Source organism: Antedon bifida, chromosome 1 (assembly GCF_963402885.1).
Source record: "Antedon bifida chromosome 1, ecAntBifi1.1, whole genome shotgun sequence".
NCBI classification, from domain to species: Eukaryota; Metazoa; Echinodermata; class Crinoidea; order Comatulida; family Antedonidae; genus Antedon; species Antedon bifida.
The window spans coordinates 27,190,535-27,216,431 of record NC_136226.1 but is presented as its reverse complement, the minus strand read 5'-3'; the positions used below and the strand labels follow the sequence as shown (position 1 = coordinate 27,216,431).

At 29.2% G+C, this 25,897-nt stretch overlaps 1 protein-coding gene across 1 annotated transcript in view; it reads right to left on the bottom strand.

The window, feature by feature from the left end:
* The window catches only part of LOC144835734 (uncharacterized), a 37,847-nt gene that overhangs the window by 9,371 nt on the left and 2,579 nt on the right, over positions 1-25,897 (bottom strand). The window contains exons 2-16 of the mRNA XM_078690819.1: positions 24,933-24,947; positions 23,820-23,840; positions 16,450-16,964; positions 12,634-12,657; positions 11,243-11,399; positions 9,714-9,814; positions 8,612-8,703; positions 8,406-8,502; positions 7,940-8,040; positions 7,374-7,419; positions 6,903-7,126; positions 6,313-6,414; positions 5,814-5,999; positions 5,467-5,724; positions 4,797-5,003 (exon numbers count right to left, since the gene is read on the bottom strand). Coding sequence (XP_078546945.1) covers positions 4,797-5,003; positions 5,467-5,724; positions 5,814-5,999; positions 6,313-6,414; positions 6,903-7,126; positions 7,374-7,419; positions 7,940-8,040; positions 8,406-8,502; positions 8,612-8,703; positions 9,714-9,814; positions 11,243-11,399; positions 12,634-12,657; positions 16,450-16,903 — 2,049 coding nt within the window. The 5' untranslated portion in view covers positions 16,904-16,964; positions 23,820-23,840; positions 24,933-24,947. The remainder of the gene's footprint in view (positions 1-4,796; positions 5,004-5,466; positions 5,725-5,813; positions 6,000-6,312; positions 6,415-6,902; positions 7,127-7,373; positions 7,420-7,939; positions 8,041-8,405; positions 8,503-8,611; positions 8,704-9,713; positions 9,815-11,242; positions 11,400-12,633; positions 12,658-16,449; positions 16,965-23,819; positions 23,841-24,932; positions 24,948-25,897) is intronic.

The window sequence follows — 25,897 nt, the reverse complement described above, 5'->3', positions numbered from 1 at the left end:
ATTACAGTATGAGAGTATCATATTTAAGGAACTAAACAAGGAAGGTAAAACCAATGAATAGCACTCCATATTTAGAACTACTCTCGTTTCTATAGGTCCATGGTTTCATCGGCTGATCTAGAATTGACAAAAGTACTTTCAGTAGAAAAAAAAATGTTATGGTTCATTTGATTCAGACTATTATTGTCTATATCAACTTTAGTTTCAATCTTCTAGAATCGGAAGCATCACGTGATTTTCTACTCATCCAAGTACAATGGCTCAGTTTTCAATTTCCTTCCCCTGTAGTGTAGTGAGTAATCTGTATGAAAATATAAATCAATGCATTTTTGTATTTGTTTCCTTATTTGCCAGGCCTCCTATTGGTTTGTTTGGGTTTTCCTTTTCTTGTAATATCCGAATGTACTCAGTAACTGTTTTTATACTTTGTGGAGGAGAAAGGAGGATATTTTTTAAAAATCCGGACAGGGCAGCCTAACGTTGACATAAAATATCCAGAATCTATCCTGCGACCCGGGTTTTTTCTATGTAAATGAGCCAACTCGTCAGTACATAGTAAAACCATAAAAAAAAATTCTCCATAAACAATTATTTATCTGAAATTGTTAATGGTTCAAATAAAAAATATTTTCAATTTTGACCAAAGAAACTCTTACTCTCTTAGGCCCCTACTTTTATGAAAGAAAGAGAGAGAGAGAGAAATACATCCATAGTATCCCTACCCGAACTCACGTATTTTGTAAAATGTCTTCAAGCATAACATCAACGATATATTTAGACATAATGTTATGATAGAATATATAATTTAATAAAAAAACGTTAGGCTGATGTACTTAGAATCAATCTTAATTAAGTTACAATACAACTACTAGATTAGTAGTATGTTATATTAATAAATGAACACAATATGATTGTTAAGTACTAATAAAACCTTTTCAACAAAATGTGTTAACTGGTGCTCAATTGTTAAAATAGATATGAAGTTCAATATATACAAAAAAGTAATTAGGAAAATAGAACTGAAATGGTATACCTCAGGTTTATAAAGGACATCTTTATTCATGAGTACTTAATGGGCTTTTTCTAAAAACTGATGTTAAATTGATTTGAGAAGAGTTTTTACATAAAATGACAAAAAAATAATTGGTGCAACTAAATTACAAAAGTTGGAATAAAATATTAACAATGAATAACAAAAACTGTAAAGTATGGCATCATGATAGAAAATATACTATACTGCTCAGGGTATATGAATAGATTAAACCTTTTTGAAAAACAAGTTTAAGAATTTTTCCAATGATTATGAACATAGGATGAATGGTTATGACATTCTTAGGTAAACAAACCACATAAATGAAGGAACAGTAACACTGATCATAGTAATACTAATTGTCCAGGTATTGAACTGTAGGGTCTACTAAGAAACATTAGGTGAAACATAATTTGTTACATTCTATAATTAAATGTTACTTACCAATAGGGTTAGTAACGGCTGATGAAATCCTTTTTACAAAAAATAAAAATAATAAATTAAAAGATATACACAATAAAGAAATGCGACTACTCATGCTTGTATTATTTTTATCCTCAAAACAGAAAAATGTAATACATACTTAATATACAGTAACTGAGTAAATAGTATCTGTTTTTTTTTAAATTGATAATGAATTTAGGGTCATTCGTCTTAGATTGTTTTAACTTTTTGTAAATTAGTTGTTAGTATTATGATATTCGATTGTTTCCACAATACTACAATGCTCTACCGTCCACTAAATCATGATCATCACTCTTATTAATTAAAATAATAATAGTATTAAAATAATAATTACTGAATTGAATACTAAAATGTTATATTAAAGCTGTGTATCGTAGTATATAAATATCAGGCAATGGAAATCTTCTGTAAATATATCAAGCCTATACTAAAACTAAAAAAAATAACCTTGGTGATCATGTATAAGATCTTTTCATAACTACTGTAATACTAATTGTTGTTACTTATACTTATTTGATTAATAAATCAATTACAAAGATTTGATCATAATTCTACGATTCACAGAATGAAAGACGGCACCGTTTTGTAAAAATAAAAAATACTACAAAGAATTGAATAGCGCTGGCTCTTCACTCCTCTTTAGTAGTAAGATATTCATCAATCAAACGTACAACGTCGTTACGATTCATGTCATTCATACAAGCTTTAAAATCTTCCAACGACAAACCTTTCTCACACCATTCATACATTACACACATAGTAGGGCTATTCATTGTGGTATCCAAATGGTTTATATAACGATCGTAGCCAACCTTGCACGCTACACCACGCCAATCATTATAGTCTGCTATGTTTTTGGGGTCCAGTAGAACACAAACCTCTGTCATAATATGAAATGGCAAGATAGGTGATGGAATTTCTTTATAGATTCCAATGAGATATCGCAGATATCCTGGAACATTGAGATTATCTTGAGCAGTTTCTTCGCAAGCTGAAATAACACAAATACATAGTTGCTAAGAAAAGTGGTTACCATGCTTATTGTTTCATTCAATAGAATTGTTGTTGACTTAGCTTATGGGTGTATAAGGTGAACAGTTTAAAAGAGATGCAAGGAGGAAGACATTTGGATATATTGCACCATTACTAAATTATCAGTACTGTATCTGCACATAAATAGCAAATTAAGTGTCTAGTATTATAGGTAAATTTAGTACAGTGTCACACATGTTGACTGTATCATGGAAAGATGGGTCAAGGTTTAGGGCCTGAGATGTAGATTTAAAATTTGAAAGACGTATAAGACACTGTATCATATCATTTGGATACAGTATAGAATAATAATCTTTCTCAGATTCTCGATAGGGTTTATATTAGATCATCTTTTTAATAATGGAACCATACAACAGTTTTTTTTTTTATTTGTATAAACATATTTTGACTTATTATATTCAGAAAGGGAAACAGATAGGTGTTAGTATTGCAATAAACAATATTTTCCAGATGGTTTTCCAAACTACTTTCTAATTTGATACTAGGTAATTATTTTTTTTTTTTTGTACCTGGATTTTCTTGCTCCTTTCCAAACAAACGTCTGATTCTGCTAGTATTCATTCCACCATCTGTTCCACAGCGAGGCGTTGACTCTAGGCATTCTTCAAGTTTGTGCAAGTGGACTTTTTCCATAGGACAAACGTTGCACAGAACACAGAATGTAAAAACAACACGTTTCATCCATTTGTGACCAATGTCCAGTAGGTTTGTTTGAATGAGTTCATGTACCTGTACATCAGAAATACAAGATAATGCATTGATATATTACTGTTTGGTTTAAGCTAACATACACACAAAATGCCTTTACTTGCAGTCTACTTTTTTATTGTTAAAATACTTTCAAATTAATACTCTAGAACATTCAAATAAAAAGAGCTGTAACCCAACACACACACCTCTTTGCAGACACATGGGGATGGTTCAAGCTGTTCACCACCAACTTTAAGTCTGTAAACAACCACCTATATAGAAATAAAAATGTCACGAAGCTTGTATTAGATACTGATGTCAATTACTTAATTATTGCGACAATTTCTAAAGTAGTGGGGCTTTTTTTGGGAAGCTTCTAAATCATACTACTAATAACCATGTATGCTACAGCAATGTTATTTTACCTTTTATGGAAATTATAATTCATTATAAAATAGGTCATATTCTGATTAAAATATTTGTAGCAAATATAAAATAGAGATTTATATAACAAAATCATAGTATTAACATTTCTAATTATATTTAATGTTTGAATTAGAGTTTCGAATTTAAAGAAAATAACTTTGGATGTTCTATACTTCGTGTTTAGGATTTAAAAACATGCATCTACACTTGTTGCAAGCACACCTAGCCTACCTGGATACAAGATCTTCTTTCAGGTAGGATTCTGATGATTGCATCATGATTCTGATCAATGTATACTTTCACCTGCTGGTAAAAGAGCCTAGGATTATATCCCTCATCAAGCTTCCTCTGTTGTGACCAATGCACGATTCTTACTACAAGTCGATAGTACAGTCCTTCAGGTAAGAAACCATCAAAGTCAACGTAAAGAACTGCAGCAGTTTTTGACTTTGTCAGTTTGTCAATTGACACCATTTCATCACCTTCATCTTTCTTTAGTAGTGATGGCACATAGAAGAGGCGATCGTCTTCAGTACCTGTTGCCTTTTTGAAAGTTATAATAGCATTATTAATAATTATCTTAAAAATTACTTACTATTGATGCTTCTTGGTTATATTGGGTGCAATATATTTACATAATTCTGTGAAGCAAAGGATCCAAAATCAAGCTGGAAGTTTTCTTAGCCGTTACCCTAACTATACCTTAATTGCTTGAGTCTTGACACACAGCAAGTCAAACTTCTGCATCAGCTCTAACAATGCTTCAAATTTGTCAAGAAAGTCTTGCCACATACGTCTAAGTAGTCTCACCTCTAAGAGACCCTCTTCATCAAGTTTTTTCTAAGAGCTTCTAAACTCTGCCCACTACAAAAACAGGATTTAAAATAGAGTTTAAATAGTATACAACTTACTAATGCAAGCAGACAGTATTGAAAAAATAAATGGTATTATTAGGCTGCTAAAAATTATGTTTTTACAATTTTGACTGATAATTACTAAAAGGTATAATATCAGCCAAAATATATTAGGTGAACCTTTGAGTTAAGCACTTGTTAAATGTATATTTCGCAGAAATAAAAAATCTTTATTCCAACACAAATACAATAAATAGAATTAAATAAAAATCTCATACTTGATCTGAAGGATCTTTAACTGTGATAACTAGCTTGAAAATGAAAATCAACCATTGCGGTATTATAATGATAATATCATTGAGGGCGCTATCTGGTGTATCTCGTTCTCCGTAGTAAATGATGTTACCAAGGTCATGATGAAAATGCAACACAGCAAACAATTGATCCCGTTTAGTGATATGGCACTTGGAAGCTAGTTTGGTTACCTGAAATTACAATACACAATTCAAATATAAACAACATATAAAATCAAATACATAAACATTTGGAGAATTGGCACCACCACCAACAAAAAGAAAAATGTCGACTAAAAAAAGATAAGTAACTATGAAAAGGAAGTGAACAAAATACATCATCACACATGGAAACAAACATGCTTGATTATAATTGTGTTTTCAAAAAACCGCTCTTTTTATTTCTTGCCTTTGTTCCAACTTACAGAGGTAAATGTGCTGCATGCTGCTAAATGAACTGTGAACTGGAAACAGCTCATTGACCTGGATTTTGTTACATAAGGTGAAGAACTGGATTAAAACATTGTAAACCATTCTTTTATCTCTTTTTTTTTTGTTCATGACAAAGGCAATACTTTATCAAAACTACCAACATTTTTCCTTCACAAGGTAGTATATCCATCCCTTGTGGTGTACATACATAAATTATACTTGCCTGCTTGAAGGTAATTGAGTGCTCATTTTTACGCAATTGTTCAATTTCATGCAGGAAATTCAACCATTTTAATGGCATCTTCTCCCCCATATATGGTTCATTCTTAGACACCTCTGTGATATGTTCTCTAAGTTCAACAATAGACTTATCCAATGGTGACCTGATACTGTTATCAATGGCATAGTACTTGAACACAATGTGACCTGCATATGGTTTCCCCTTAAATGCTTGCTTTAATACTGAAAACTTTTCATCAGTCTACAAAATATCAATATGGATGTAAAAAATAGTTATATGTTTAATGGAAGTAAAGTTGCTAATGGTAGAAGCTTAAATATCATACTCACAAGAACTTTTCTCTCTTCATCATTGCCTGGCAGACTTTCTCTATGAGTGCCCACAATAAATATAGGTGGTGAAAGTTGTTTCAGGTTTGACACTGGATTGTCTGTTGTACTGGTATTTGAGTAGATTGAATGTGACCAGAAAAGCACACGATCCAAGTTGGTCATATAGTGGTCAGCATCCAAAATCTGTGCAATGTTAAATAATAGTTACATAATTGTATAAAGTTATACTAACAAATACTAAACTTCCCCACAAACTTACAAGATACAGTAAATATGGTTTAAGCCAATTTACAAAATAAAACAAATAATAGTTTCACTTTTACCTTATATCTTATCATTAAACATAATCACTACAATTCATGTTAGTTAAGCTACACTAAAACTAGTTAATCTTACTCGAATAGTAAATTCACTTATTAACAATATAATCTCAAAGTCAAATAACTTATGTTCAATTTAATCAAATTTAGCTACTTCAAATTATATCTGTACCTACCTTCCTATTATCTCTATGAAAAACCTCTACTCTAGATGGTGCATTGAGGTCATGACAGAGATTGAAACAGATGATGTAAATAGCACGGGATATCAAGAACATCTGTCAAAAGAAAAAAATAAATCAACTGAATATAAATACTAATTAGGTAATAATTACACATAATCTTAATTTGAATACAAACATGTAAACAATCACATGAACAAAATAACAAACATATTCATTTTTGTTCTGAAATGATATTTGAGCCTGTTCAGTTTATATATATGTTTTTTATAAATTTCATTTTTGTATAAATATGGGTTTAGCTTGTTTTAATATTCAATATTCTATTCAATATTTCAAATTACAGACTACAGAGTTTTAATGGATGGCAATATATCACATACACTATATAAACTCAGCATTAGGAATAACTAGGCCTGCACTGGCATTTTAAATTTATTTTGTACAATGAATGGATAATGTTCAATTTTGAATTCTTGTCAGTTGAATCACTGAAATTTAAAAAATGAATGAATAAATAAATAAATGAGGGCTAATAATTTGAAGAAAAGAATTGTCTATTAAAAAAAATATGACTTGACGACCTGATGCGTAATGTAATAAAGATCTTGTCCAGCAAAATCCCAAATGCTGAGAGTAAGATCATCAATTGTCTCTTTTAACTCCTCACTCATTTCCAACAAACCCTTCTGTATTTTTCTTTTTTCAAGCATGTTTTTAACCATTTCAAGAACCTCTTCTTGAACCTCCTCTTGAATATCCTGTGTCATTGATGTAGCAGGCTTGACTAGTGAAGATTCGCCACCTGCTGTTAAATTTTTAATTGAACAATATTCATAATGTAATACATTAGGCATGTCATGTCTTTCCTAATAAATATATTTTATACACACCATAAAGCTACTCATAACTTCTCAACTTGTGGATAATGAAATTAAACTATACATATACATTATGATACATATCCTATTCACATACATTTAATGAGTTAATCTTGCTATAATTATTGTGTAACTAGTCTATTAAAATAGATGTATAATTCCATTCAACTTTACCAAATTCTTCATGTTCCTCTATATTGCTTCCAATTTCTCTTGATTTCTGTATAATCAAAATCAAAATACAGTAAAGATACAGTAAAAAAGCAAATATGAATTCAATAAGCAAAATAACCAATTACAACATGAAATTGATTGAAATATTAGATTAAGTGTCAGATCAATGCCAAAGGATAGTTAAGCACCAGGGTTCTTCATTTAATATGTAATAACAATCGAATCAAAAATACATTTATTTAATACATTGTATAATATAAAGTGTTGAAATTTAGCATGATGTAGGTTCTAAGGTGATTAACATGTTGCTGCAAACAATTTGTTGCCACATAATTGTAATACTGATACCACAGATTTAATATTAATTGTTCCCCCTAAAAACACTACATAAATGATTTAAACTGAAATCAAGTCATTTATTATGTACACACTAAATAAACCAAAACGAAGGATGGAGGAGGCAATGGTCAAATGTTTGTAACTGTATTAGGTACGTTCTAGATTTCCACCACCTGGTATCCAATTTTTTCTTCTTTTGTAAAAATGGTATATACAGAATTTTGAACCTGATGTTTTTCTTTTTTTTTTCTTTCCATCGGCAAACCCCTCATGATTTTTTTCCGAACAGCTCTTATGACTCTTTCCATCAATGTTTCACCTTTTTTCTCTGTTGAATAGAAAAACAGAAAATGAAGACATTTGAATGTATAAGTTGATTAATGTGGGCACTCATTATTTTGGACTACAGGTAAAACTCATTTGGGACACACCTATAATCAATGAATATCACTATTAAGGGGACACTCTTTCCGGAGCAAAAAACTCCTATTTTGCAGGACATTAAACCCAATAGATATGATGAAGATTATGTATTTTATTTTATAAAACTAAAAAAAATAAATTATTTAAAACCTATTATTTACCTACCACAGTGAATGTGTGGTGATACCAATCAACTCACAAAAGACTACTGAATAAGAGATGTACCTTAAAACATGGTAAGGCCCATTTTGTATAAAAGAGATTGCATACCTTTGTGTGAGGAATTTATTGGACTTGCTTCTTCTGGTTCAGCAATAGTGCCACTCACTTTATTTTCTTGTTTTTTCTTGTCTTCTTCTCTTAACCTCTGTATATTGCAAACCATGACATAAAAATAATTAGAAGACAATAACATATTGATTCAAAAGTATTGTCTAAATGTATAGTTGTGATTATCTTAATCATATTGTTCTAACCTCATGTTGCTTCTCATTTTTATCCTTCAAAATATCTGCTACAATGTTTTCTGCAAGAGCACTTATATATTCTTGTCTTGCTTTATTCATTGCTGTAAATAGTACAAAGTAATACAAGGTTTAATCTTTGCATACATTTGTCACCATGAATTTAGCTATTTACATATATACACCGTTCCAATCTCTAATATTCAGGTGGGAAATGAATCTTTAGAAATAAAAAAACATCAGTTGCCTAATTGATAATAACCATACCTGGAAAGATCATTTGTTCATTTGTTCTATAAAGTCGATTACAATAGCATGCAGCAAGCAATGTGACCAAATCTGTCGTAATTATGTTTTCTCACATAACTGTGACCCTTCTGGCACCTGCCATGTGATGCTAACAAATCTGGCATAATTTAACTAATATCTGGCATTCTTACCCTAAATCTGGCACCCATAAATTGTCGTAAAACACTGATTTGTCATGTAGTCTATAAAATGGTATCCGTATGTGATAAATTAACAAATTACCAAACTGATGACATTTAAGGATTCAAACAGCAGATTTGTTCATATCTGGCATGTATTTAAAAAATTGCTTTTTGGGTTGCTGAGTGTAAAATTGCGTAATAAATATAGGCCTACCAGGCGATCTGACATCCAAAGCATCCGTTTTGGATTTTGTTTTAATTTTTGGTAAAGCTTTGGCCACATTTGCTTTAAGAATCTTAATTAACAATTTGGAATTTATTTTGACAAACGCGGAGATTATGCTCTAGTTCTTCCATTATACAGACTTCAAAAATACAATAGCTGTACAAATTCAACAGCACCTTTCTATATAAATGTAAAAGAAGCTATTTTTTTTTTCAATTTTTATATTTAAATTTATTTTGCTGTAATTTAGTCTCTCTCTTTGATTTTTCTTTAAGATTAATTTTTTTATATTATGCCAAGAAGCCTAGTATTGCACCTTAAATATTATCCTGCATATATATGTAAATTGTTTCACGTATTAATTATTACCGGTACATTTTAAAGCCTTATTTGGATCTTCAAATTGCATTTGAAATTTAGTTGTTTCTGAAAGTTATAAAAGTACAGTATAATATACCTTTATTATGATTTGGTTTCCAGTTAGTAGTATGCTTAACACTAATTGTACATGACAATGATGCTTCAATTCCATCAGTCACTTCCTCAGTAACATTGAATCTAAATAAATGTTGGAAGTATTGTATGTTATCACACCTCAAACAAATGTTATACAACAATCAACAATATGTAACAATGAAAATCACTCAAAGAATAATATTTTATATTATACAGGTTTTAGTAAATTATGGTAGACTCGCTTCGCTCGGGTACCATCTAGGTCGTGCCCACAGATGGTTACACAGTAACTTCAGCGTAAAGAAACAGTTTTTTTAAATGTACGTACTGCAGGGCTATAATACATTGTAGTTTACAGAAACAAATAAATAGACATGATGATTTATGTAGTAAACTAAAATTAGCACCCGGGAAATTACTTCCAAAAGAGAAACTTGTCACAAAATGAGTCCAAATTTTTTATTTGAACTCATATAACATTAGGGTTGAGAGATGGGAAAGAAGAGGGATACAAAGAGGAACAATTTTCAAATATATTCTTTATCCACTCAGTAATGAAATATGTTTCCATGTTTTATGGGCCTATAAATAATATACCACTAAATACAGAAAAACATTTGTGATTTAATACTTTTTTTAAATTGTCATGTAACGTTTATATTTTTTGTAATTATTAATTAATGCAAACGTTGAGTATCAACTGTCAGTAATAAAGTTTATTTGTATATGTGTTTATATATCTAACAGTAGGGCCTACCCACACTCACAGTAAGAAATTTGCGATTCAAATGGCGACCAAAAATGGTTAATATGTATTTACAGTATTGTCAAAGTATTGCAATACTATATCTGAAGGTTTCAATTTATCTGCAAGGGCCCATAAATTTACCTACTTGAGTTAAACCAAATAATTATACTGAGACTGAGAGAATGTTCCATTCATCGCAAATCAATACATTTGTATAAACATATATTAAATCTATCAAAACAGTATTTTTTAAATAAAATCGGCCTGTCTTCAAAATTAAGATGCTGTACTCGAGCTGTTCAACCGGTTTTCAGCTATTAAAAACAATTATCATAGATAAGGTAAATGCGAAGAATCCTCGTATTTTTCAAAATGGGTTTCCATTAGACAGTGTATACCACAATCAGAATTTGTCGCAAATCGTTGAATCTAAATTCGTTTTAATTGTCAATAATTAATTATCTAACTCAATTTAATTAAACTGGGTTACATCAGGTGGTTAAAATCAGTACCGAAAGTACGAACCAACTTTACAGTATAATACCATCGAGTAAACATTCTAGAAGTAACGCGCGATTTACCAAATTTTGCCCTTACGTAAATGTATATATATAGATTACATACATTTATAATTTTCTGACTGTACACAAATATTAAGTATACAGTGTTATATTAAATTGTACTGCACAATAATGTATCAGTTGTATTTGTATTGGATTTAATAAAATTGACGTTTTAATTGCCTCGAACTCATAAAAGCACAGAATGATTAGCCTACTTACGGTTGACCAGTGAATGCTTTGGTTAGACTCGTTTTTCCAACACGTTCTTGTCCTACAAGCATTAGACGTGTTTGGTATATAGGTTTGCTGCCTTCTTGTATGGCATCAAGAAATGCATCATTAGCCTCCTGACCTCTTGCCAACACCTCAAGAGGAACTTTAAAAGACGTAACAATGCAAACACACATTTAGTACCAGGGTTGGCATTTATCAATATTTGCTTATATTTTTGCTTAAGCTGAAATATTTAAGAAGTGCTTAAGCAAATAACTTAATCTTATTTATCAAACCGTCTTAGCAGAAAAATTGTCTTAGGTAAATTTTACTTTGCACATGCGCAAAATTAAACTCTAGAGGGCGGCAAATTATGTCTTAAGACGAAAAATTCTTGCTTACGCATGCGTATTAGCTTTTTTTCTTAGCGATGGCGGCGCTATAACATTTTATCTCCGTATTTTCACTCCAAACAAGAGAGGGCGCATTCTGGCTACTATTGTTTTTATTACTTGAAATAGAGAAAGAGCACAACAGTCGGAAATACATAAACTTAAATCAAATCAACATTTATTTATTTTTATCAAATAGCGACCCTTGGCAGCCGATACAGTTTTCTAAAAGTTAGTCAATTGGGTAGTACCTATCCCGAAAATATTAGTTTTGCTCGTCCAATTTTTAGGCCATCTTTATGAAGATCGATATCATTATTTTAGCGTCCGTAGTACAGCGGAAAACGCACTAGCGTAGCCTTTCCGAATGTTCAATGTTCCGGCCAAGCGCGCTCGCGTTGTCAAAAAAGAATGTTTCTGTTGCAGAAATGAGATAAGATGAAATTTTTCCTCTTAAGGCAGGGTGTTGTTCGTCTTAGATTTAAGACAAAATTAAGCAAATTTTTTTGCTTAGATATATTGATAAATCTGACTTAGGCAAAATCAAGGATTTAAGGCAAAGTTAAGACGATTTTTTTGCTAAGCAAGTTTGATAAATCCGGCCCCAGATTATAGGTATGAGATTTTTGGTTTTAGATTTTGAGAGGTAAAAGTCTAAGGCAGAGAGTTTGCTGTAAAGCGATAACTGTTAGTAAAGCAGAATATAAAATACAGTCAGCTAATACACAAATATAGTTTATTTAAATTGTATTATCTGTCCGTGATGATAAATTACTTATTGTTCATAAAAAAAAACACATGCATATCTTACCTGGCTATTTTGAGAGAAATGAGAAATGTTTCGATTTTGTAATATTATTGGTCAAACAAAAAAATAAATATAGAAATCAAATCACCATAATTATTAAAACAATTATAAACCTTAAACACTTTAGGACCTATTTCTTTCTATTTCTTATTCAATATAAACATTTACTACTATTTCATAACCAATTGTTCACTCACCTTCATTCAGTTTCTTCTGTTGCACTGAAAAAAAAATTAATATTATATTTGATGGTCTACTATAGTATAACAATTATAGTAGAGCAGTTAATGACATGAGGTGTGCATTTTATTACCAAAGCATGAAACTTGGCACAAAGTTTCTTTAATGTATATAGATTCAAAATATCGGGGGGTGCCAAGTGTCCAATGTCCGGTATGGCGGCCATCTTGATTTCAAAATGGCCACCATAAAAACAAAAAATGTTCATATCTTGGCAACTATACACATTAGAGACTTAATTCTGGTCTCAAATTGTTCACAAACTATATATTTCTATTTACTCTGAAAATGTTCATCCAAAAATGACCGGAAATGACGTTTCTTTTAGTTTGACCTTTGACCTCGTATTTGTATATCTCTGTAACTACTGGTCATTTTCAATCGATTTTGGTGTCATTTTGTTCAGAATAAATACATTTATATTTGTAGTAATGAAACATTTTCACATAAAATGACCGGAAATACAATTTATGACCTTTGACATTTATTTATTGATTTTTAATTATGTGAATATACTGTATGTGGTTTTTGTTGGTCTTAAATGCACCTAATTTTTAACTTTGACCTGATAGGCTTAATTATATTAAATGATTATTGGACTTAAATTGTATATAGTACATAAAATTGGTAAACATTGTGCTTGGTACCATTAGTTCAATGATGTTGGCACCTTCTGATTCGCTAAAAGTTTTAATAGTTTGACAGAGGAAATAACATACATGTTATGGAATACCGTAAAACCTCGAAAAGGTGATAGTATGAGCTTCTTTTCGAGATAGACTGTATTTGAATGTCAAATGAATAGTATGATGATCGTGTTTATATCAATATATTATTAATGACCTTACAAAGAACCCTTTATATTTCAACAATCAAGCCTTAGTTATTCTACAATTTATTGTTTTCCAAGTGGTAGGCCTATTTTGATTGCATCTTCTTTTTGTATGCTTCCTCAGTTAATATGGTCCTACCCCTCTTTCTTTGTCTGTAGATGGTCTTATACCCCATTCTTTGTCTGTGGTTGGTCTTATACCTCCTTCTTTGTCTGTGGATGGTCTTATACCCCCTTCTTTGTCTGTGGATGGTCTTATACCCCCTTCTGTGTCTGTTGATGGTATTACACCCATTTCTTTGTGTGTGGATGGTCTTACACCCCTTTCTTTGTCTGTAGATGGTCTTACACCCCTTCTTTGTCTGTGGATGGTCCTACACTCCCTTCTTTGTCTGTGGATGGTCCTACACTCCCTTCTTTGTCTGTGGATGGTCCCACACCCCTTCTTTGTCTGTGCATGGTCTTGAACCCCTTTCTTTGTCTGTGGACGGTCTTATACCCCTTCTGTGTCTGTGGATGGTCTTATACCCATTTTTTGTCTGTTGATGGTATAACACCCCTTTCTTTGTCTGTTGATGGTATTACACCCCTTTCTTTGTGTGTGGATGGTTTTACACCCCTTCTTTGTCTGTGGATGGTCTTATACCCCCTTCTTTGTCTGTAGATGGTCTTATAATCCCTTCCTTGTGTGTGGATGGTCTTACACCCCCTTCTTTGTCTGTGGGTGGTCTTACATCCCCTTCTTTGTCTGTGGATGGTCCGACACCACCTTCTTTGTCTGTGGATGGTCCTACATCCCCTTCTTTGTCTGTGGATGGTCTTATACCCCCTTCTTTGTCTGTAAGTGGTCCTATACCCTTTCTTTGTCAGTGGATGGTCTTACACCCCCTTCTTTGTCTGTGGACGGTCCTACACCCCCTTCTTTGTCTGTAGATGGTCTTACACCCCTTTCTTTGTCTGTGGACGGTATTATACCCCCTTCTGTGCCTGTGGATGGTCTTATACCCCCTTCCTTGTCTGTTGATGGTATTACACCCCTTTCTTTGTCTGTTGATGGTATTACACCCCTTTCTTTGTCTGTTGATGGTATTACACCCCTTTTTTTGTGTGTGGATGGTCTTACACCCCTTTCTTTGTGTGGATGGTCTTACACCCCTTCTTTGTCTGTGGACGGTCCTACACCCTTCTTTGTCTGTGGACGGTCCTACACCCCTTTCTTTGTCTGTGGATGGTCCTACACCCTTCTTTGTCTGTGGATGGTCTTATACCCTCTTCTTTGTCTGTTGATGGTCTTATACCCCTTTTTTGTCTGTGGATGGTCTTATACCCCCTTCTTTGTCTGTGGATGGTCTTATACCCCCTTCTTTGTCTGTGGATGGTCTTATATCCCTTCTTTGTCTGTGGATGGTCTTATACCCCCTTCTTTGTCTGTGGATGGTCTTACACCCCTTCTTTGTCTGGACCCACTACTTTGATTGATTAAATCAGACATTGTTTCTTGTATGATTAGGAGACCAAGACCTTCAAAGTGAAAGTCCACAGGTGGATGCCTAAAAAGGTCTTGTACAGAACAGTATATTGTACTGTAGGTCCATGTCACTAATTTGAGGATTACTTGAATAATTATATTGAGATGTCTTTTACGAATTGATTTGGTTCAGATTTTGCTAAAAAATCAATGACTAGAGAAAATCGAGGAAAAGGATTCAGATGGTTTACAGCAAAGGCCCATTACCATAAAAATTGAGTACATTTTTTTAGATGCAACGAAAATAAACAAGAATTATCTGAGTTTCTGACTAATGAAAGAAGGTCTACTGCACAAATGCAGGATAAGTTTGTAGTAAGTACTTTGAAAATGAGAACTTTTCGAACTTGTCTCATATGCAGCATCAAAGAGGCCAACGAAAGAATGCTACTTTACATCAAAAATATTTCCAAATGGTATCTAACAATTCAATCTAACTTTTATTTCAGACAATTGTCCATATGGTATAATACATTTAAAAAAAAAAGAAAAGATGAACGATTGACACATCACAGTTTAGCAAACAAGTCGGCATAGATGAGCTCAGTGATTGCTGTTTCTCAGTGATCTGTCATACTTTACGCCTATCCTATCACATCAAAAGTCAAAAATTCAGAATAATAATTCCTGGTCATTTTTGCATTAAGTGTCATTTATTTCGTTAAAAAAATTAGGTGCATTTATACCAATGTAAACCACATACAGTATGTTCACATAATTATATATGTCAAAGGTTATAGATTGTATTTCCAGTCATTTTATGTGAAAATGTTTCATTACTACAAATATAAATGTCTCTATTGTGAACAAAATGACACCAAAATCGATTGAAAATGATCAGTAGTTACCGAGATATACAGATAAGAGGTCAAAGGTCAAACTGGAAGAAACGTCATTTCCGGTCATTTTTTGACGAAACTTTTCATTAGAGCAAATAGAAATATGTGGTTTGTGAACAATTTAACACCAGAATCAAGTCTCTACTGTTTATAGTTGCCAAGATATGAACACTTTTTGTTTTTATGGTGGCCATTTTGAAATCAAGATGGCCGCCATACCGGACGTTGGACACTTGGCACCCCCCGATATTTTGAATCTATATACATCAAAGAAAATTTGTGGCAAGTTTCATGCTTTGGTAATAAAGTGCACAACTTGGCTATTTTTATGGCGTTAACTGCTCTACTATTAAATATCACCACCATTGAAATTGTAGTGTAGAGCTATATACATGCAATTGTGTACATTATGTATACTCTCATGGTGAATAGTAATTACGACTTGTTTATATTTTTTTAAATACTCGATAAACAAAATAAAAATAATATTGTGACTGAAACCGGTCACCAAATAAGACTTTTTATATAAAAATATATTGATTCTACAAATGACATACTACTAGTACGTACTTACCAAATGATCTTACAATAATAAGTACATGATTCAAATCTTTTTTGTCCTTCAGAAGGGCTTCAAATGCCGTCAAAGATTCTATAGTGTCTTCAATGTTGCCTTGAGTCAATCTGCTAATAAAGTTCCACACATTTTCAGAATCACTCTTTTCAATATTGTAGAGCTTCGCAAGGATTTCAACTTGTTGAGTATTTAATGATTTGCCAAGTTTAACTAGCATCCGTCTGTAACCTGTGATTTGGTTTAGATCCCGTCTATGATAGTTCTTGGATAATATTTGAGATAGTCTTTGAAGTCCTGTTAACTCAAATACTTCAATTAACAGATCACAATTAATAACAAACATTTTAATGTGACCCTCTGAATGTAATAGTCTAAACAAACTATTAGCTGATGCTGCCGCTTCTAATGCTTGTTTATTGTTGATTATGTCATAGAGGGCGACCTTCAGCATCTGCAGATCATTCACTTCAATTCCACTTTCAAGTTCATCTATCACTTGGAAAAACTTAGCCCTGCTCATAAAAGAGATAAGGTAATGTGTAAATATTCAATTTTACTTTCAACTAAAAACAATATTAAAAATACTATTGATTTTAGTTTTAAATTATTTTATATTTTAAAATATAAATATTGTTCTTGCTTATTTTTAACAATTGTTTACTTTATGTTATGCTTTGGTTTTAAATGTTATCATTTTTTGGGGTAAATAAATATTTTTGTTTAAATAATAACTTATAAATATATTTCATAAGTATTTGAAATATTCAAATTAGTATAGTCCATGAAATTCATTACACAATTCCTGAGGAGTAGGAAATGCAATTTTGATTCTGTTATGCTTTGTGTTGATTATAATATGCAAGTCCATTCAATATATATTTCATTATAATAGTTTGTTGTAATAAAATTCACAGATGTAGAAAGTGTCTAAAGGAAACATTATTATATTATTTTTTTGTTATGTTGGCAATAGTGAATTATTTATGCTGAACGCTCTTGATTTTATTATGATTTAAAAACTTATAGTATCAATCTATAAAAAAAATGTGTTTTGACAAAAATCTATTATATTAACTTATTGTTTTAATTTATAGGCCTACAATTATAACCAAATTAACACAGTTATAGTATAATTTTTTTTGCAAATATTTTTTGTATAAATGATAATTTATGTATTTATTATTAATATTAATACAATGATTCAAATTAATACAGTACATACAATTTCATGCAGTTTTAAATTATTAGTTCTTCTTAACGATATGGCGGGGAATACATTCATCGATCGATGACAAAGAATGATGTGCATTGAAGTGTAACCAACAAACATAACATGGCGAGCTTATTTAATTTTCGGAGGATGTAACTTACAAATTCGTAATTCCTTATGGACATGATATATTAACTTTTTTGTAATTTAAACCATTATAAATAAATTTAAACCATTATTTAAAATAGCGTAACACAGTAAAATGCTGTACAATAATTACTTTTGTAAATATTTTTGGTTTAAATAATAACAATCTATGAATGTAATAAATGATCATAATTATTTGATAGATTTGAATTATTAATGAATTTCAATACAAACATTCTTGAGGTGTCTAAATGCAATTTATATTTGGTTTTGTTTTGTCTTCACAATAATAATATATAAGTCTATTCATGAATTTATATTTCATTATACTACTTGCACTTTTAATTACTTTTAAATAAATATTACTTTTTTAGCTGTTTTCTGTAAAAAAAAGTATTAAAGATTCATTAGTTTACATAATTAATGTTTGAATAGTTTCTGCATTGTTTAAATTATCTGCTCTATTATTTATTGATAATCAGATGGTTTGTGTATTGTTATTTTCTTCTCTTACTCATCATACCATTATTATTACTGTATACAAAAGGTATGTGTTGCATCTTTAAAGTCATTTTCATTTAAGCAAACTTGTATTACAAAAATTCTACATATACAAGGGATGAGTTGTGACAAACGGTGACAAACTGTGACAGAGACATAATAGTGAGGCACGGTCTAAATGCATTTTGTTAATGCTTTGTCTTGGTCATAACATGCAAGTTTATTCATAATCTAATTATACTACATACCATATTTACTAATATAGTACATGGTACTGGTATATTATGATTTTAATTATTAACCTTTTAACTGTTTGTATTTACTTTTCTGAGGTGTCTCTGTAAACAAGATATAAGCTTCATTAATATGTTTAACACAAATAATTCTGAATAGTTTAAATTAGTGATTTTTTTACGTAAATTTCTTATTCTATTATTTATTGAAAATTAGGCATTGTCTGTGAATTATCATCATACTATTATAATTATGTGATATGTTTTATTAATTTAAGTTCTGTTTATTTACAAAATGTACTAAACATTGTAATTAGCATTGATTCTTATTATTTTTGCAGTAGTAAATCTTTTAGTCAAAAATCCTTGATTTTTTATGATTTAAAAAGATAATATGAATTTATTTTACAATTATTTAAAAGATTCAATGAAATTTTGATTTTGATATGCTTCAACTTGACCAAAATATGTCCATTTTCATGAATTTCTATTTCATTAATACTACTTGTACTTTCAATTGCTTTGTAATAAATGTCACACTTATATTGACTTCAGGTAACCACCTACACACTCACATGGTCAGATGTTGGTACCTAGGATAAAAACCAGGGGGATGTTAGAGGGTGGGGAGTTAATTCGAGGGAGGCGTTTGTTTTGTAATATGGTAAGATTTCATAATAAAATAAATTCCCCTAGATATGAACAAATACAACACTGTAATTAATATAATCAAGTGATAAATACTGTAAACAATTGTATCAAAATGCTTGGTAAATTGTAGATATAGCAGTCAATGAATTCTAATACAAATAGAATTGTGTTTGTGTTATTATACAATATTGTGTGTATAAATATATGTGGTGGGGTGTATTAGAAGGTGCAGATTTAAAATAATGTTTATTCAAATAAATGCGGTAGGCTTAATTGGTATAATAAATACAGTATTTAGTTCAAATCTTGTGAACATTCAGCAAACACCACACAATGACATTTAGCAAGACATTTTAACGTCTTGCAACATGGGCCAATATGGTTTATCTCAAATAGTGTGCGCGAAGCATCGTGGGAAGTATTTGGAAGCAAATTTTCTCGCGAAATCAAGCTATTTGTGATAAATGCATCCCGGGTCCCGGCGGCACACCTGCGGTTACCGTGCAACCTGTTAAAACCTGCCAGCAACTCAAAAACTCCATTCGGCTATCGGTGTTCACCTGATTTCAAACAAATCTATGATGGCCACCGTCAGTTAATTATTTTATATTATATTTAAAATATAAATATTGTTCTTGGTTATTTTTAATAATTGTTTACTTTATGTATGCTTTGGTTTGTATTAGTTCATTCTTTATGCACATTACATTACACTACTGTACTTTGAAGTGATATATAATAAAATATTTTCTGACACTGCATACAATATACATTTTGTAATTATTTCCAAAAACTAAGGTATTAAGGCTGAACATTGTATTTAAAACAAGTTTTAGGAAAATGTGTTTAAAGACAAATCTATAATATTAATTGATTTTACAGTTTGGACAATTACTGTATTTGAAATATAAGAAAAGTTGTAGTAGACTAGGACTACCATTTTTGTAGTATACATATTAATTGTGGCTTAAATGATAATTTATAAAATTATTTAAATTTAAAAAAATTTAAAATATACAATACAAATTATTTTATATTTTGAAGAAATATCTAAATAAAATATCCAAATTAAAACGGTAAAAAATTGCATATGAAAGTAGGAAGTATTTGTCACTTTGACCATACAGTAATAGGCTAGTACATTCATGAATTTATATTTCATAATGCTACTTGTACTCCCAATTGTATTTTGGAATATATTTCACATTTTAGTAAATAATTAGATAAAGTTTATGTTTTTCTTTACAAAAAAGTATTAATTCATTAGTATGTTTACATGAATAATGTCTGAATGAATAGTTATGCATTGTTTCAATTACTTGCTCTATATAATTAACAACCATACTGCTAATTATAGTAAGTTTAATCTTTATTTTTGTTATTATTTTGCAATAGCAGGTCATTTAGTCTAAAATCTCTTGATATTCTTATCATTTAAAAAGTTATAATTAACAGTAATATAATTTATTTTGATTCTGAATATTATAACAATATATATATATAAACAAAGATCTATTATATTAACTTATTTTGTAATTTAGACAATAATTTAAAATAACCAAATAAATAGAGTAAAAAGTTGTATCCTTTTTTGGGATAAATAAATATTTTTGTTTAAATAATAACTTATGAATTTATTTTACAACTATTTGAAAGATTCAAATTAATACAGTACATGACATTCAATACACACTTTCTGGGGTGTAGAATGTGTCTAAATGCAATTTTGATTCTGTTTTGCTTTATGTGGATAAAAGTCCATTCAATTTACATTTAATTATAATAGATTTCAATCTTCAAACAGTAATAGTAATAATATTGAAGTTATTCATCATTCAATTTATATTTCATCATACTGCTTTACAGTACATGGAACTTTTAAATAATACATTTAATATAGTAGAATTATTTTACAATTTGGACAATTAGCTAAAAGATCCAAAAATACTGTCAAAAGTTGTAAGATTTAGTTTTTTTGTAAATAAATATTTTGTTATTGTTTAATTATTAATCTATGAACTTATTTTACAATTAGTACAATATTTGAAAGATTTAATATAATACAGAACATGAAATTTCACCCACAATTCCTGGGGTGCATGAAGTATGTGTAAATGCAATTTTGATTTTGTTATGCTTTGTGGTAACCATAAAAGGCCTTTAATTATTACTTGCAATTTTAAGTGTTACATAAATTTATCTAATCATAATTATATTAAGGTGATCTACTCTCGCTGTCTGTATTAAAGAAGTATTTAGATTTATTACAGTAGTATGTTTACATAAATAATGTATGAATAGTTTTGCATTGTTTTCATACCTGCTCTATTATCTATTGACAATCATACTGCTATGTATTGCATTTGTTTTATTTTACTAAATTTTTGTAATAGCAAGTTTAATCTTGATTTCTTATTTTTTCAATAGTGAGTCATATAGGCTTAACATTTGATATTCTCTTACGATTTAAAAAAGTTTTAGTAATAAATCTATAAACTATTTTGTTTGTTCTTGAAAATATTAGGTCTATATTAACTTTTTAGAAAATTGTTTAAAATATGTTAACACAGTAAAATTGTGTAAAATCATTTCTTTGTTAATATTTTTTGTTTAAACAATCATTATCATGATTCAACGTTTCGATATTTATTTGATCATCATGATGATATCTGATGATCAAATAAAGATCGAAATGTTGAATCATGGCTTGCCTCTCGTTATTTGGAGTTAGTTTTATAACAATCTACAAATTTATTTTACAATTTAAATTTTACTCATTATTTTAACCAAGCAAGTTTAATTGTGATTTTACAATAGGCCTATATTATCTATTTTTGTAATCTAGAAAATTGTTTAAAATATCGTAATTAATACAGTAAAATGATGTACAATATTTTTTTTACCGATGTGTAGGTAGGAAGTGTCTATATTAAATTTTTCATTTTGTTATGCTTTGTCTAGCCTCATTTTGTAATTTACACAACTACAGTAATTTAAATACCCAAAATAACACAGTAACAAAGTTGTACTATAATTTATAAAAATTTTTTTGTTGAAATAATAATTATGAATTTAGTGTTACAATTATTAAAATTATTTGAAAGATTAATACAGTACATAAAATTCAATACACAATTCCTGAGGTGTAGGAAATGTCTAAATGCAATTTTGATTTTGGTATGCTTTGTTTTAATTTAACCAGGGAACAGTAAAAATACAATTTAATTTCTTTTAACAATAATTTGCAAGAATTTTGATTTGTAAATGCTTTGTCTTGGTATGCAAGTTTATTAATAATCTTATTATACTATATACAGTACCATATTTACTATTAAATGGTACTGGTATATTATTATTTTACTTATTAACCTTTGACATTGTCAGAGGTGCCTCTATAAAAAAGATATAAGCTTCATTAGTATAACACAAATAATTTCTGCCAGAATAGTCTATATTGCTATTAGTGTTTTTTTTTAATTTCTTGCTATTTTGTTTATTGACAATTAGGCATTGTCTCTAAATTATCATCTTACTATTTAAATGTTTAATATTATTTTCTTAGATGAATTATGTTCTGTTAATTTCTAAAATGTATTATACATTGTGATAAATATTAACATTGGTTCTTATTATTTTTGCAATAGTGTCATTAGTCAAAAACTCTTGATTTTTTATGATTTAAAAAGAAAATATTAAATAATAAATTATTGAATTTATTTTACAATTATTTAAAGATTCAAATTAATAAAGTTATATGAAATTCAATACACAATTCTTGAGGTATAGTAAGTGTAAGTTACTATTTTGCAATAGCAGGTAATTTAGTCTAAAATATCTTGATATTCTTAGCATTTAAAAAGTTATAATTAACAGTAATATTATTTATTTTGATTCTGAATATAATAACAATATATATATAAACAAAGATCTATTATATTAACTTATTTTGTAATTTAGACAATAATTTAAAATAACCAAATAAATAGAGTAAAAAGTTGTATCCTTTTTTGGGGTAAATAAATATTTGAAAGATTCAAATTAATACAGTACATGACATTCAATACACACTTTCTGGGGTGTAGAACGTGTCTAAATGTAATTTTGATTCTGTTTTGCTTTAATAAGTGGATAAAGTCCATTCAATTTACATTTAATTATAATAGATTTCAATCTTGTTGTAATAAATTTCACAGGTGTAGGAAGTGTCTAAAGGAAACAGTAATAGTAATAATATTGAAGTTATTCATATTCATATATATTATTTTTGTAATAGCAAGTTTAATAAAGAGAATAAACAAGTTAAAAGAGTTTTAGTATAAAATCTTTACAAATATTTTGTTTGTTTAGACAAATATTAGGCCTAAAATACCGTAACACAGTAAAATGCTGTAAAATCATTTCTTTGTAAATATTTTAAATAATAACAATCTATAAAGGTATTTTATAATTATAATGATTTGATAGATTTAAATTATTAATACTGTATAAATGAAATTTTGTTCATGCTTTGTGCTAATCATAATTGGCCATTCATTGTGCTAAGTGTTATGTAATACATTTCACACTTTATCCATGGAGTAATAATTACTCCATGCTTTATCTAACAATATTAAGCTGATACTTACTTTTCCTGTCTTTCCAATTTTCTGTAAAGAAGTATTAATATTCATTAGTGTGTTTAAATAAATAATGTATGAATAGTTTTGCATTGTTTTCATTACCTGCTCTATTATCTATTGACAATCATACTGCTATGTATTGCATTTGTTTTATTTTACTAAATTTTTGTAATAGCAAGTTTAATCTTGATTTCTTATTTTTTCAATAGTGAGTCATATAGGCTTAACATTTGATATTCTCTTACGATTTAAAAAAGTTTTAGTAATAATAAACTATTTTGTTTGTTCTTGAAACTATTAGGTCTATATTAACTTTTCTGTAATCTAGAAAATTGTTTAAAATATGGTAACACAGTAAAATTGTGTAAAATAATTTCTTTGTAAATATTTTTTGTTTAAACAATCATTATCATGATTCAACATTTCAAAATTTATTTTCATAATCATCATGATGATGATCAAATAAAGATCAAAATGTTGAATCATGTCTTGCCTCTCGTTATTTGGAGATAGATTTATAACAATCCATAAATTTATTTTACAATTTAAATTTTACTCATTATTTTAACCAAGCAAGTTTAATCTTGATTTTACAATAGGCCTATATTAACTATTTTTGTAATCTAGACAATTGTTTAAAATATTGTAATTAATACAGTAAAATGCTGTACAATATTTTTTTTACCGATGTGTAGGTAGGAAGTGTCTAAATTAAATTGTTCATTTTGCTATGCTTTGTCTAGCCTCATTTTGTAATTTACACAACTACAGTAATTTAAATACCCAAAATAACACAGTAAAAGAGTTGTACTATAATTTGTAAACATTTTTTTGTTGAAATAATAATTATGAATTTAGTGTTACAATTATTTGAAAGATTAGTACAGTATATGAAATTCAATACACAATTCCTGAGGTGTAGGAATTGTCTAAATGCAAATTTGATTTTGGTATGCTTTGTTTTAACCAGGGAAAAGTGAAAATACAATTTAATTTCACTCTTTCCTATAATTTGCAAGTCGATTCATTCATTTATTTCATTATACTACTTTTACTTTCAATTGTTTTGTAATACATTTTGCATTTTTAATTTAGTAAACAATTTAAGTTTATACTTACGGTGGCCATAAATGTCTGTAAAAAAAAATTATTATAGATTCATTAGTATGTCTACATAAATAATGTCTGAATAGTTTCTGCATTGTTTAAATTATCTGCTCTATTATTTATTGTCAATCAGATGGTTTGTGTATTGTTCTTCTCTTACTCATCATACCATTATTATTACTGTATACAAAAGTTATGTCTTGCATCTTTAAAGTAATTTAATTTAAACAAAACTTGAATTATTAACAAAAATATTTATATACGCAAGGAATGAGTTAAAACAAACTGTGACAGAGATGTAATAGTGAGGCACTATAAGGTATTTGAATGGATTTTGATTTTATAAATGCTTTGCCTTGGTATGCAAGTTTATTCATCATCAGATAATATAAGCTTCATTAGTATAACCAGGGAAGAGTTAAATTACAACTCTTCCCTGGTATAACATAAATAATTTCTGCCAGAATAGATTATATTTGTGGTTTTTATTTATTAATTTCTTGCTCTATTGTTTATTGACAATTAGACATTGTCTTTAAATTATCATCTTACTATTTCATGTTTGATATTATTTTCTTAGATGAATTATGTTCTTTTAATTTGTTTAATTGGTTAAAATATGTTAACACAGTAAAATTGTGGAAAATCATTTATTTGTAAATATATTTTTGTTTAAATAATAATAATCATGATTAGCAAGTTTAATCTTGATTTTACAATAGGCCTATATTAACTTTTTTTGTAATCTAGACATTTGTTTAAAATATCGTAATTAATACAGTTAAATGCTGTACAATATTTTTTTTTATCGATGTGTAGATAGGAAGTGTCTAAATTAATTTTTCATTTTGTTATGCTTTGTCTAGCCTCATTTTGTAAATTACACAACTACAGTAATTTAAATACCCAAAATAAATTTTTAAACATTTTTTTGTTGAAATAATAATTATGAATTTAGTGTTACAATTATTAAAATT